This window comes from Pseudogymnoascus destructans, assembly GCF_001641265.1.
Source record: "Pseudogymnoascus destructans isolate 20631-21 unplaced genomic scaffold scaffold_13, whole genome shotgun sequence".
Classification (NCBI taxonomy): domain Eukaryota; kingdom Fungi; phylum Ascomycota; class Leotiomycetes; order Thelebolales; family Thelebolaceae; genus Pseudogymnoascus; species Pseudogymnoascus destructans.
This window is the reverse complement of record NW_020167532.1, coordinates 324,816-336,966: the sequence shown is the minus strand read 5'-3', so window position 1 is coordinate 336,966 and position 12,151 is coordinate 324,816. Positions and strand designations below refer to the sequence as shown.

Genomic DNA, 12,151 nt, shown 5'->3' with positions numbered 1-12,151 from the left:
CTCTTGATATCTTCCTCATCGGTTCTTGTTGACCACCACCTTAGCGAGGATTTGATGGCTATTAGCCTCTGCGGCCTTTTTGACAGAGACGTTATCAGCACCTTTGTTAGGCTGCACAATCACCTCATACTTGTCGCCAACCTGGGAACCAGCATCTAGGCGCATGTTCTTCTTCTTGTCGTCGGCGTAATTACTCGGCCAGAGGCGGTTCCCTTTAGTAGTATTTTCGTGGGCGCTTGGGGAACGCCGTCATTTGAACAACACGATGATAATCCACTGGTCGAGCGCATCTTTCAACCTGACGATAACGTCCCTAGGCGGATTCGTTACGGCATAAGCACTTTTACATGTCTGTCTTGGAGCTAGCTAGCTGTGTGACAGAGCCAACCCGCCAGCCACGGCCCACCGCCAACCACGACCCACGCAAATTCCATGAGGCTCTAGCTCTTAGACGCAATCTATTCTGAAGGCAATAATTGCCAGCCATTCTTTGCACTTATATCAGCCATCTAACGTCGGGCCCCGGTGACAATGCTACGATCATTCCAGTCCAAACTGTTTCGAATGATGCACACAGCTTCGAAGTCGCAGAAATATGAACAATTCTTCCGCTACACCAGTGGGAGGTGGCTATGGGATGAAGAGAAAGAGCTTCGTGAGAGATAGACAAAGTTCAATGTGGAAGAACTCAAGCGTGTTGCAGCTGAGAGCATTGGTGCGAAGACGTGTGTCTCAATGATCAAGCTGGCCGAAGGCGGATATAACAAGGTGTTTAGGCTGGTAATGGATAATGGTTCTGTTGCCATTGCACGCATACCATGTCCCAATGCTGGTCCTGCGTTTAAGACTACCGCTTCCGAGGTTGTATGGACTTTGTAAGCCCCATTTTAATTGTAAGTAGAGAAGATATAAGCTAATACCGTGCTCTATTAGGCCAGAACTATTCTTAATATAGCGGTTCCTAAAATCCACGCCTGGAGTGCTGTCGCCGACAATCCCGTCCAGGCAGAGTATATTGTGATGGAAAAGGCCCTGAGCCGATCGCTAGCAGATGTATGGGGAGATATAGGGCTTCGGTCGAAAGATAAAGTTATTGGCGACCTAGTAGCTACCGAGAAGAAGCTGCTCTCGGTGTCATTTACCCGGTTAGTTCTATGAGCATTTCTCTAAGAATTCTACTAACTTTATAGATATGGCAATATTTACTTTACAAAAGATTCGTTCCCTGGGTGCGAAAGGGCCGATGTTTCTGGCGATATTTCTGTAGAGCTGAAAAGAGAGGCGGAAGAGCGCTTCGTAATTGGCCCAGTGTTAGACCATGCTTTTTGGAGAAAAGAGCGACCATCAATACCAATTGAAGGGGCCCTTGTACGTACCCAAGGAGATACCGCTCATAATACTGTTTTGCTAATTTGCAGGGAAAACCGCCCATGATTACCTCAAAGCTCTAGCCAACAACCAAATCAAGTGATTAAAACAGCATGCAGTTCGGCGACCGCCGACAGACATATTCAGAGCATCAGATACTCAAAATTCCCCCGATGCTCACATTGCACTTTACAAGAAATACCTAGACATCTCTCCATATATTTTACCAGAAGATAAGAGTATGAGTCGCGCCACTCTCTGGCATTGGGACATGCACGCCCCGAATATTTTTGTCAAAGATGACAGGATTACTAGTCTCATCGATTGGCAATCTACATGGGTTGGCCCTCTATTCCTTCAATACCGCTATCCGAAGCTTGTTAATTACACTGGTGAGGTAATGTTGAGGCTCCCTGAGAACTACAAAGACATGGAAAAGAGTGAAAAAGACCGGGTATCAGACCAGGTTGAGAGGTCTCTTGTGCAATTTCTATATGAGACGGAAACTAAGAAACAGAATCCGCTACTTGTCAAAGTAAATGATACTCCCCAAGGGACAACGAGAAGGCGAACTATCGAATTCGCCGAGGATACCTGGGATGGAGATATATTACCTTTCAGGCAGTGTCTTATTAGGTTAGAGAGGTTTGTGTCACCCGCTTTCCATCTTAAGAAATCAGCTCACAAATGACATCTAGGCATTGGCATGAAATGGGGTTTGATGTTCCTTGCCCTATCCATTTTTCCGAGGAAGATATACAGAACCATATGCGTGACGGCGAAGGATGGAATGAGCAGGCCGACTTCTGGGATGGATTAGAAGGAGTTGTTGCTCGTGACGGGTGGACCTCGAACGAGACGTATGAAGAAGCCCTCAAGATGTTTGCTGGACTTCGAGAGGAGGGACTGAAGCAGATGACTGGTGAGGAGGGGAGTGATTTTGAGAAGCGGACCAGATTGGCTTCCATGGCCGATCGATTAGGATGGGGAGCGTATCAACCAACTAAACTAGATGATTACAAACATCTCCCAACTAAGCGACTAACCGCTTAATTATCAAACTACTCAGCTCTCTACCCATCTATGTCCACCGCACGGCCCCTTGTCTACTCGCCGTACTCCTCCTCCTCGCCGCCCCACTCAACCTCCTCATCTCCATCTCCTCTCCCACAACCCCATGATGCTGCACCCTCTCTCCTTCACCCAGGCGTCCCCTATCCCCGAAATCCCTTGCCGCAACAGCACCCACCCGCTGCCCCCTCTCCGCCAGCTCCTCATCGCTACTAACCGCCGTATTCTCCGCGCTCGCCATCACTCCACTCCCATCGCCCTCTCCATCCCCCTCCCCAAAATTACCACCCACACTCACCATCGTGAACTCGCTCGCTGTGGGCCCATCCATCAGCCCCAACTCCTCGCTCGTGAACCACCTCGGCATCGCCCACGTCCGCAGCGGCACAAGCGCAAAAATGAAGACCGGGAACCCCACTGCGGCAATTGTTTGTGTGATCGCGAACGTGGCTGAAAAGCCTAGCAGCTGTAGCGATACGAATGCGTAGAGCGCGCGCTTGCTGACGCGGCGTAGCGGGTCCGAGGCCAGCGTCAGCGCGCGGTCGCGCAGGAGGAAGAGAATCTTGAGCGTGATGCCGTTTGCTTCAAGGGCTTGGACACCCATGACGAGGAAGAGGCCAGCGAGGACACCGCGTGGAATCAGGTGGAGGGCGATGAGAAGGGGGCCGGTCATAGTGCCTAGTGTTAGAAGGCCTTGGGCTAGATTCGACACGCGCTGCTCCACGACGTGGTCGATAACTGCTGTTGGGTGGTCTTTGGAATCGTTGTCTTCGGAGGCAGGGACAATCTTGGTGACGCATAGAGAGGCGGTGTGGAAGGGGGCTTGAGGGATGAGGCCGTTGGGGGCGGGGATTCCAAGGAGGCCTGAGACGCCGGTGGTGAGGCCAAGGAGGAAGAGGTCCCAGTGAAAGCCAGCAGGTTTTCGTAAGGGGAACTCGGAGCCCTGCGCTATTAGGGATGAGACGTTGTGGTCGAAGTAGAAGAGGATGGTGAGGAGGATAGCGAAAGGGATAGCGAGGAAGACGTCAGATATGGAGATGTCCCAGAAGTGGATGAGCCAACCGCGGTCGGCTGTCGGAAAGAAGGCTTTTGAGGTTGGCAGAGTTTGTAGCTGAACGCCATCCATGCGTCCGATACGAACAAATCCAGTGAAGAACACGATTGTGAGCGGCGTGCCGTAGTCCTTGACGAAGACTCGTATGTAATGCTGGAACATGGTGCTTTCGCCAACGATGCCACAACCGTAGGCAAAGCCAAGCACAAGTAGAGATACCATGATGGATAGATAGAAGGCCTCGTCGTAGCCCTGATGTGTGAGGACTTGGATGCCCTTCTGTATGTATATAAATGCGACGTAGAAACCGAATATATCGCAGGAGAAGCGCGTCACATAACGTAGGCCGTTGCAAGCATTCGTAAATGCAAGCGCACAATGCATGACTAGTGACCAGAGGCAAACCCAGCACATGAAAGCAAAGAAATTCGTGCCTGTAGGGGTAATGATATCGTAAACCGTGTAATTAAACACTGTGATGGGCCCCGTAACGCCGACAATAACAAGGGGCTGCGCAGCCAGAACGGCAAAAACGATGGACCCCAGAACAGACGCTAATAACACTTCATTGACTCCGTAGCTCATATCGGTTTTCGTAAACATATCCAAAGAGAAGGCTAGGGCTGGCAAAATACTGTGAGAGAAAGTTAGCTCTGGGGAGGTCGCCAAGGCGAGGGCTAGCTATACTTGGCAAAATACATATATACTGTCGCTGGCACGACTCTATAATCCCAAGCATCTGTCCAATCACTCCAATAAAAGGGCGCTCTCCTTCTTACATCTTTAAGCATTCCCCGAAAGAGCCTAACCTTCCACCACGCAGGCGCTCTCCCACTCGCTGCGCTCGTCCTTGTCCTGCTTTGTGCAAATGACCCGTCCTGGTCAGTCGAATTGCTGCTCGAGGACTGTGATCCAGGCCTCGCGACATGCCCTTGCTCGACGGCCATTATGGCGTCTTCTCTGCCTGGAGCCGGAGAGGCTGCCATGGTGAGCGGACTTGGAGAATTGAGGTCATTAACGGTAGGTGGTTTTGTAGAGAAGGCTGGGGAAATTGTGTGTGATAAGCCATCTTCTGGTACGATAGCGATACCACACCCCAAGCTCTCCACTAGCTTTTTTTAGCGTTATGCGGGGTAATTTATAGGCTAATACTTCTCCGCTAAGGGGCTTTTTGGGGGTTGGCCAAAAGTTTAAGGAAGAGACTATGTGCTCTTGAGAATTGATACCTGTAGCTAAAGCTGTAGAATCTCTTTCTTAAGCCCAAGTTTTCAGTAACTGACAAATTGAAGGGCACTAATAGCTACTGTTATTAAGGGTCTTCGTCCTCTTCATAGTTGCTGTGCACGACTTAAGCCACAATAGGATTTATAGTCTGTAATAATCATCTAGCTGACTATTATGCACCGCCCCTTCCTCAGACGCCAATGACCCATCTTCCCAATCCAGTCAATTGCCCTTTCTTATCCATGAGCTGTGCCTGCGGGCTCACAAATTCATCCGCACACTCCTGCATCATCCCAAAAAACCCATACTCTAGCACCCACTCCGTCCTATCAGCCCACTCTGCGATCTCCCTACTAAACTTCTCAACCTGCCGCCTGTCGCGACTAATGCTCGCGATCTCGCTGATGTTCACGGGCAAGTCTGGATACCTCCTATGCCTGTCCGTCAAATAGCCTATAGCCTCTGCCGCAATAGTGCCGTAGTAATGGAGGCCGAGGAAGTCAGGTCGCTCTCTCGAATCCCGAGCCGCAATAAGAGCCATAAACGTATCCAACCAGACAGTTCCGGGGTGATCATTAGCAGCCGCCGGTCCCACAATCTTAGTCCCCCTCTCCCGCCTCAGAGGCACTATCTTCTCAAACCACAGCTCACAGGCCCTCTCTGGCGTCAGGTCTGCGCGCTCCGGCTCGTTGAGGAAGTGCATGATCGGGTATGGCTGGCTGAGAGCATACTCGAACTCAGGGAACTGTAGCTGCTCGACTGTGCGGAACATCGGCCGGAAGGGGACGTGCGCGGGGAGATCGGGTGGTGCCCATGTGTTCCAATTATGGCAGGCGCAAATGGGAGAGTTGGTGGGGATAACGGGGAGAGGGATCGAGTCGCGCACTGAAGTCCAATCCCAAAGGAGGGTGCGTTTCTTGTCGGGGCGAGATGACACGCGGCTGGATGAGTGGGAGGGCGAATTGTGTCCCCGCGGTGGGGATGGCGTGAGTGCACGGGGCGTCATGCTAGAGTTTGTTGGAAAGTAATCGAGAGATCCTTGTCTAGCATTTTGTCGTGATTACTGACGGATACACGCGGTCTAAGTTGCGTCCTGCCTCTTTTCTTCCGGATTTGGGGTGGCGGACCGCCCTTTCCAACCGAGATTTGGTCAGCGTTATCTCCAACCACAACATATTTAAGATCCATCTGAGCGCCCAAAAATATTATTTCTACATCTAAACAATTTCTTCAAGTCTTAAAACTTCAATCCATCTCCGGTTTAACAATTTTCACAGTTTCTATTTTTTAACTCGTGCGCTTAGACTCTGTTGTGGCCATGAAGGTCACTCAGGTAAGCCGTCCAGAAACTGAGGCGAACAATTACTGGCATTCACTCAATCTAACTCCTGGCATAGCTTTACATCTATCCAGTCAAATCTCTGCGCGGAATTGCATTGTCGTCGGCGACAGTGGTAGGCACAGGCTTACAATATGATCGCACATTCATGCTGCTCCGCGTGGATGGTGGAGATAATGAGCCGAGGAAGCTCAATAATATGCACGTTTCAAGACTGACTGAGATGGCGCTCTTCAAAACAGCCCTCGTGCAATCAAGTGATGGAGATGGAGATAGTCTCGAGGAGTTTACAGTCACGTATGCTGGTCCATCGAGCAGCCTGCCGCCTACGACTATAACAATACCGTTCGTACCAGATACGGAAAACTTGGACATGGTCGACGTTGTCATGTATAACTCACCTACTCGAGCTTATGATATGGGCGCCGAATACAACAATTGGTTTTCAGCCCAGTTCGGCTATGAGGTTGTACTTGCATATATCGGCACCATGAGGAGGAAAGTATTGGGCTCTCTCTGGCCTTCTGCTGCTGAAAGTGCTGTTGCCTCCACAGCCCGTTCAGTCTCGCGGTATCTCTCCTCCTACCGTCCTTCTAGCATCGCGGCGAAAGGAGAGAAATGGCGGCCTCCTGGTATAACATTTGCCGATATTGCCATGTTCCTGGTTGTTACGGAGGAGTCGCTCGCCGAAACGTCATCGCGACTACCTGAAGGCATGGAGATGGATATCCGCAAGTTCCGTCCCAACATTGTCCTCAGTGGAGCTGAGGGTGCCTGGTATGAAGATTTATGGGGACAAATTAATATCGAGAATAAGGATGGTGTCAAGGTTGAGCTGGCATTAACTGCCAACTGTGCGCGGTGTGCCAGTATCAACATCGACTACTCGACCGGCAAGCAGGCCCTGGGTGAGAAGGGGACAATGCTGAAGAAGTTGATGCCTGACCGCAGGGTGGATAAGGGCAACAAGTACAGTCCAATCTTCGGAAGATACGGATATTTGGGAAAAGGAGCTGGCAGCAACGTCGGCATTGGGGATGATGTAAGCGTCACCAAACGGCTGGAAGAGCCGGCTACTTTCGGTATGTTATTCCCGACGCCACTGCACTGTATATTTGACGGCTGATGATGCAAGACTGGAAAACGAAATAATGAGACGATCGACTTGTGGAGCAGGCGTTCAAAAACTGGGAACATTTTGATGATATTGTAGTAGTCTATTCGAGAGCAAAATACGCTCATCTCCACTTGCTCTTACAGTTGAGAGACACGCCTGAGCTATTTCCGTCAGAGCTGGAAGTCGGTTAGCAGAGGCTAATAACCCTCTTCCTACAAGAGAATTACACTTATGATAGGCAACGTGCAGCCATTAGAAGTATTTGTACTGAGAAAAATTGAGTATGGTGATTATATTCCATAATTATACTCTCTTTTGAGGTTGTGTCTCCCAACTTCTACGCCATGGCAGTTGTTAGAGACGGAATTCCCAGCTAGGCTTAGCGTGAGAGATGGTGCTTTTCCCAAAAATATCTTGGCAGTGATGCCAAAACCTTTAAATAAGTTAGTTGAGGAGACGGGTCCAATATGAACTCAAAAATTATAAACTCAAAATGATAGAAAGGTAATAGCAGGGGGGTGTACGTTCTCCTGGTAGCAATACTGCGATATTTCTTGTTTCCTATATTGCTACTTTCATCTCGTCTTCGCTTCAAGTCCTTACTCAGCAGCCCAACGGGTGTGGAGATGAACGTCACATTCTCATTGTGGTTCGCAGATCAGATACTAGCTAAAGTTAGCTGGGATTGTATCAAGTCCCTTGAAAAGTGTTGTCTGGTCTACAGCCTGCAAGTTTCTCATGTGGCAACGTCGTGGGTCTTCCGCCTTGAAATCATCGTCGTATGATTTGAGGACCCTTTTTCGTCACTAGCTACGGCCTGAGGGTCATTAGTTGCACCAGCGCATTTCTTGGTTGACCCTCCTAGGACCCTGCTACTCAATCATGTTCTCGGCCCCAACAAGGCTTATCCCACGCTATATTTCTCTGAGCTGGGGTTGCAAGCATCAGTCTGGGCACAGTTAAGCTCCACACTTCCAAGCGGACTTCAGCGGCCATTTCGTCATGTCTCCGGGTCATTATGGGCAGCACACTCCCTTATTTGGTGCTCATAGGTGGGAATAAGTGTTTTCTCCTTCGCAACCTGTGGGCCGAGTGCTTCACTTTATTTCGACCACACGTAAGAAACTCTGTCATCATATGGATGTCCTCGCTCGTTGCCAACTGCTGGCAGCTATTTCTGCTGTCTCATCATGAACCACGGCTACGAGTATGTCCTGATTCCGGCATTCTCATGCCAGGTATTACTGTGGGTCTGTCATCCGTCAGCCTTAGCTCTGCCTCGAGAGGCCTACAAAGCCGCACGATTTCCTCTTTCTGAACCTTTTCCTTTCTCCATCTTACAACATACCGTTCGTTGTATTGCTGTAATCCGGATCCTTCGTTCCCAATCATAGCTATCATGCGTTACTCATTCGCTGCTGCTGCTCTTGCAGCTGCTACCCTCACCACCAGTGTGAACGGTTCTGCGATGCCGCAGGCCAGCTCGTCTGGTTGCCAGCCCAGTTTTGAGGGTAGCTTCCAGATCATGGTTGTGCCAGGATCCACTCCCGCAACTCCCAGGATGAAGAAGCGGGCCCAGGTTTGTCACCCGCACCAAACGTCAACGAACCTACTAAGCCAAACTCTACTCAGTGCGGTTCCTCCGGAAGCCTTGTGGCCACCTTGAAAGACGGTATCCTCACCGACGCACAGGGCCGCATTGGATCCATCGTATCCAACCATCAATTCCAATTCGACCCCGCTCCTGGCCAGGTAAACGCCCTTACCACCAGCGGATTTTCCGTCTGCAACAGCAAGCTCGGCCTGAGGGGCTCCACCAACTTCTTCCAATGCCGCTCGGGTAACTTCTTCAATCTCTATGATGAGTCTATCGCCCCCCAGTGCGAGCCGATTACCATCGACATCATCAGCTGCGCCAGCGGTGGTGATCCTCCCGGTGATCCACCAGTTTCTCAGGTGGGAGACGGCCAACCTAAGAGTGGTGCAGGACAGCAGCTGGGAGATGGGCAGGTCCAGAATCCTGCTGGGGCGCAGCAGGGAGGTGCCGCAGGCGAAGCTGGAGACGGGCAGATCCAGAGTCCCGGCGCCCAGCAGGGAGACCAGCAAGGAGGCCATCAAGGAGGCTCTAGCAGTGGTGCGTCCGCTGGTGGTAGCTCTGGCACCCAGCCTGGGGCACCTAGCGGTGGAACCTCCGGCACTCAACCGGGTGAAGGGGTTGGGAGCGGAGGAGGGGCCAGCCCCAGCGGTGGTGGAGCTAGTGGCGGCGCACCAACTTGCGCTTCGTGCGCGGAAGGCTCACAGCCTAGCGGCGGTGGCGCAGGAGGAGGAGTAAGCGGTGCCTCTGCGGGTGGGCAGCCCTCTGGAAGCGGCGCAGGAGGGGGCGCTGCTCAACAAATCGGCGATGGTCAGCTTCAGAGCGGAGGGGGAGGAGGTGGAGCTTCCCACGAAGCTGGTGAGGGTCAAATTCAGAGTCCCGCTCGATTCTAGGGGTTTTGACGAGGTAATGAGTGTCCTGTAACGGATGGACGATGGAGTAAAAGTATAAACCAAACTTTAATAGATCGTATAGAGTATAATAAAATCGAATGCCGTGCTTTTAGAAGTCAAGTTCCGAATAGTATGGTTTTAAGCTCTGGATATAAACGGCTTGCCTCGAGTTTCTGCTGAAGACTCATGATGCGCCTCTCTTTGGCTCGGTTTCGGAACGAATATAAGAATTATACTCTGGGACGATTGAGAGCCTAATTCTACTTACAGTTGGTATAACCCGTAAGGTGGTGATGAGTAACTAAGTATATTTATTTTATTTACTGTTGCTGTAAACAGTGATTGACAGCCTACGTCTTGTTTTTGGTCGCCGTATTCTGGTGGCTGCTATGGTAGTCCCCGCTACAGATTTTCACGCACTAGTTCAATAGATGTTTCTAATTGACTGTATCTACATAAAATAAATGCTCGCGAACATCTTGTCTAAATATTTCTATATTTACTGTGACCCTCCCAGACTCGTACAATCGTAGCCAAAACGACGCCAAACTCTTTCTTATCTACACCCCCACAGGTGGGATCTATTTGGCAACAAGCGGCGCCTTCGAGGCCACCAGCGCGGCGGCTTTCTGGAGTTGCTCGCTCCTCATCTTGCGGATATAACGGAAGAGCAGGACGAAAAGAAGTTCCATGCTATATATACGTCAGTAAATACGCCTTAAAAATGAACAGGGTGCGTGGAATTTTACCGTTCCTTGGTCATCATGAGGAGACCCTGGACAAGAAGCCCCTTTGTGATTTGGGGACCAATCCCCTTGAACAGACCTAGGAGGCCCTCGTTCTTGACGATGAACTCCATCACCTCGATGAAGCTCTTGAAGGGCTTACCCTGGCGAGAAGGCGGGGGCTTTGACTGCAGGCCCACCTTCGCCACGATAAGTGGCTGTGTAGCAATAGTTGCTAGGGACTTCGACATAGCACCGAGAACTACACGGAGAATTCGTTAGTAACAGCAGCTTTCTGGGCAACCAGGTGCCAGCACGAGTACTTACGGAAAGCCTCCATTGGTCTTAAGCTTGCTTTCCCTGGGTACATGACGTCCTTCAGGCGTTGGTAGGCGCCATAAGTGATGGCTGGGTTGACCACGAGGACCAAGCTAGCCTTCAGGCCTCTCCACAGACCAGTCCACCCATCCTCACTGTTGATGACTTCCATCCCCGTGTCAATCATGCCCTTCTGCTCGTCCTTTGACTGCGTCTGCTGGCGCGTCGTGACGACCGCAACGGGGATCGTGAAGATCTGCGCCACAGAGCCTGCGACCGCACCGAGAGACAGCTCCACCAGCGTTCCAGGCGCGGCTGTGTCCTTCCGCGATGACATGTACAGGGTCCTCACGACGGAGTACCAGTAGAAGTATGCGAAGTTGGTCGAGGCCACGCCGATCAGGGCCCCCTGGATGCCGGCGTACAGGCCTGCGTATCCATCAGAGTCAACGATCTTGGTGATGGCGTCCCATGTCGAGTCGTAGTGTGCGGGGTCAGATGCAGAAGGGGGAGCATCAGTTGCCTTCCGCTTGACTTGGACCTGGATGCGGGTCTTGACACTATTGAGGGCGAGGGTTAGAACTGTTCACCGACTTGGGAGATTTGTGAAGCAAGGAGATACTCACATGTCGAGGGGGTACACCAGAGCGTTTGCAAGGACTGCACCAGTTGCGCCAGCTACTGCGAGGCCCCAAGGAGGGATGGGTGCCTCCTTTGATTGTCCAGCCATTGTAGCGGCGTGTCTTCGTTCCTACAGGCGCGTATTTCCTTTTCTAAACCAGGCCCGCACTTCGAAATGTCGTGCTGTTGCCGAGCTTACGTCAGTTTGGCGATACTGTTTCTTCGAATCTCAGATATGAAGAATTTGAAGTGAGATATGTGAGGGAGAGACAGGTCCGACGGGCTGGTGGAGAGCGGAAAATCAATGGCCTCTGAATGTTGTTGCGATATAAGCGTGCATATTTTGGGAGGGATGTGATTGTTGCCGGTGTGTATGCGAGTATCTCGGGCGCATCCACTTAATGGTCGCTGAACCTCGGCGCAATCCTCGGAACCCGGAAGATTAAAAGGTGGTTTTGGAGGGTTGTCTATCTTATCATCACATGACATCAACACTGACACTGTTACATGTGACTAACAATTTAATTCCCGCCTTTTGTCCGCGCGACATTGATCTCTTCTACAGGCAGGATGTCAGGTTCAATTAGCTGCCTTTCTCTTTACAAGATCTCTGCATGTTGGGTGGAAAAAAACACAATAAAAGATGGAGGCTAGGATATCTGGTTTAGTGCACCACTTGCCTGTGTGGATCAGCCAACCACACCGCATGTGGAGTACGTTATCATGACAGAGAGCTAATTCGGCCTTTCTTCCTGAAGCCATGTTTCTCCTATAGCTCATGATGGCAGACATAAAAGGTTGACGAATCCAGGATCAGACCGCACAGC

The 12,151-nt window shown here is 51.0% G+C and overlaps 7 protein-coding genes across 7 annotated transcripts; 3 read left to right on the top strand and 4 right to left on the bottom strand.

Moving 5' to 3' along the window:
• Positions 1-15: 15 nt before the first annotated feature.
• VC83_05297 (uncharacterized protein) lies at positions 16-290 on the bottom strand (the record flags this gene model as incomplete). Its single annotated transcript, XM_024468919.1, has 2 exons — positions 16-212; positions 278-290. 2 exons carry the CDS (start codon positions 288-290, stop codon positions 16-18), a joined length of 210 nt encoding a protein of 69 aa, XP_024323322.1.
• A 241-nt stretch (positions 291-531) lies between these two features.
• AIM9_1 (Phosphotransferase enzyme) lies at positions 532-2,421 on the top strand (the record flags this gene model as incomplete). The annotated part of the gene is made up of 7 exons (XM_024468918.1): positions 532-655; positions 704-875; positions 939-1,145; positions 1,191-1,372; positions 1,419-1,467; positions 1,516-2,013; positions 2,067-2,421. The coding sequence occupies 7 exons, from the start codon at positions 532-534 to the stop codon at positions 2,419-2,421; spliced, it is 1,587 nt and encodes a 528-aa protein (XP_024323323.1).
• A 28-nt stretch (positions 2,422-2,449) lies between these two features.
• VC83_05295 (uncharacterized protein) lies at positions 2,450-4,553 on the bottom strand (the record flags this gene model as incomplete). Its single annotated transcript, XM_024468917.1, has 2 exons — positions 4,181-4,553; positions 2,450-4,127 (listed from the first exon to the last, which is right to left on the bottom strand). The coding sequence occupies exons 1-2, from the start codon at positions 4,477-4,479 to the stop codon at positions 2,450-2,452; spliced, it is 1,977 nt and encodes a 658-aa protein (XP_024323324.1). The 5' UTR covers positions 4,480-4,553.
• A 354-nt stretch (positions 4,554-4,907) lies between these two features.
• VC83_05294 (uncharacterized protein) lies at positions 4,908-5,723 on the bottom strand (the record flags this gene model as incomplete). The annotated part of the gene is made up of 1 exon (XM_024468916.1): positions 4,908-5,723. One exon carries the CDS (start codon positions 5,721-5,723, stop codon positions 4,908-4,910), a length of 816 nt encoding a protein of 271 aa, XP_024323325.1.
• A 312-nt stretch (positions 5,724-6,035) lies between these two features.
• Positions 6,036-7,208, top strand: VC83_05293 (uncharacterized protein; the record flags this gene model as incomplete). Its single annotated transcript, XM_024468915.1, has 3 exons — positions 6,036-6,050; positions 6,115-7,138; positions 7,192-7,208. 3 exons carry the CDS (start codon positions 6,036-6,038, stop codon positions 7,206-7,208), a joined length of 1,056 nt encoding a protein of 351 aa, XP_024323318.1.
• A 1,312-nt stretch (positions 7,209-8,520) lies between these two features.
• On the top strand, positions 8,521-9,915 carry VC83_05292 (uncharacterized protein). Its single transcript, XM_024468914.1, has 2 exons — positions 8,521-8,752; positions 8,806-9,915. Exons 1-2 carry the CDS (start codon positions 8,573-8,575, stop codon positions 9,658-9,660), a joined length of 1,035 nt encoding a protein of 344 aa, XP_024323319.1. The 5' UTR covers positions 8,521-8,572; the 3' UTR covers positions 9,661-9,915.
• Positions 9,916-10,028: 113 nt separating this feature from the next.
• ANT1 (ADP/ATP carrier protein) lies at positions 10,029-11,685 on the bottom strand. The gene is made up of 4 exons (XM_024468913.1): positions 11,330-11,685; positions 10,713-11,263; positions 10,410-10,647; positions 10,029-10,353 (listed from the first exon to the last, which is right to left on the bottom strand). The coding sequence occupies exons 1-4, from the start codon at positions 11,431-11,433 to the stop codon at positions 10,242-10,244; spliced, it is 1,005 nt and encodes a 334-aa protein (XP_024323320.1). The 5' UTR covers positions 11,434-11,685; the 3' UTR covers positions 10,029-10,241.
• Positions 11,686-12,151: the final 466 nt, after the last annotated feature.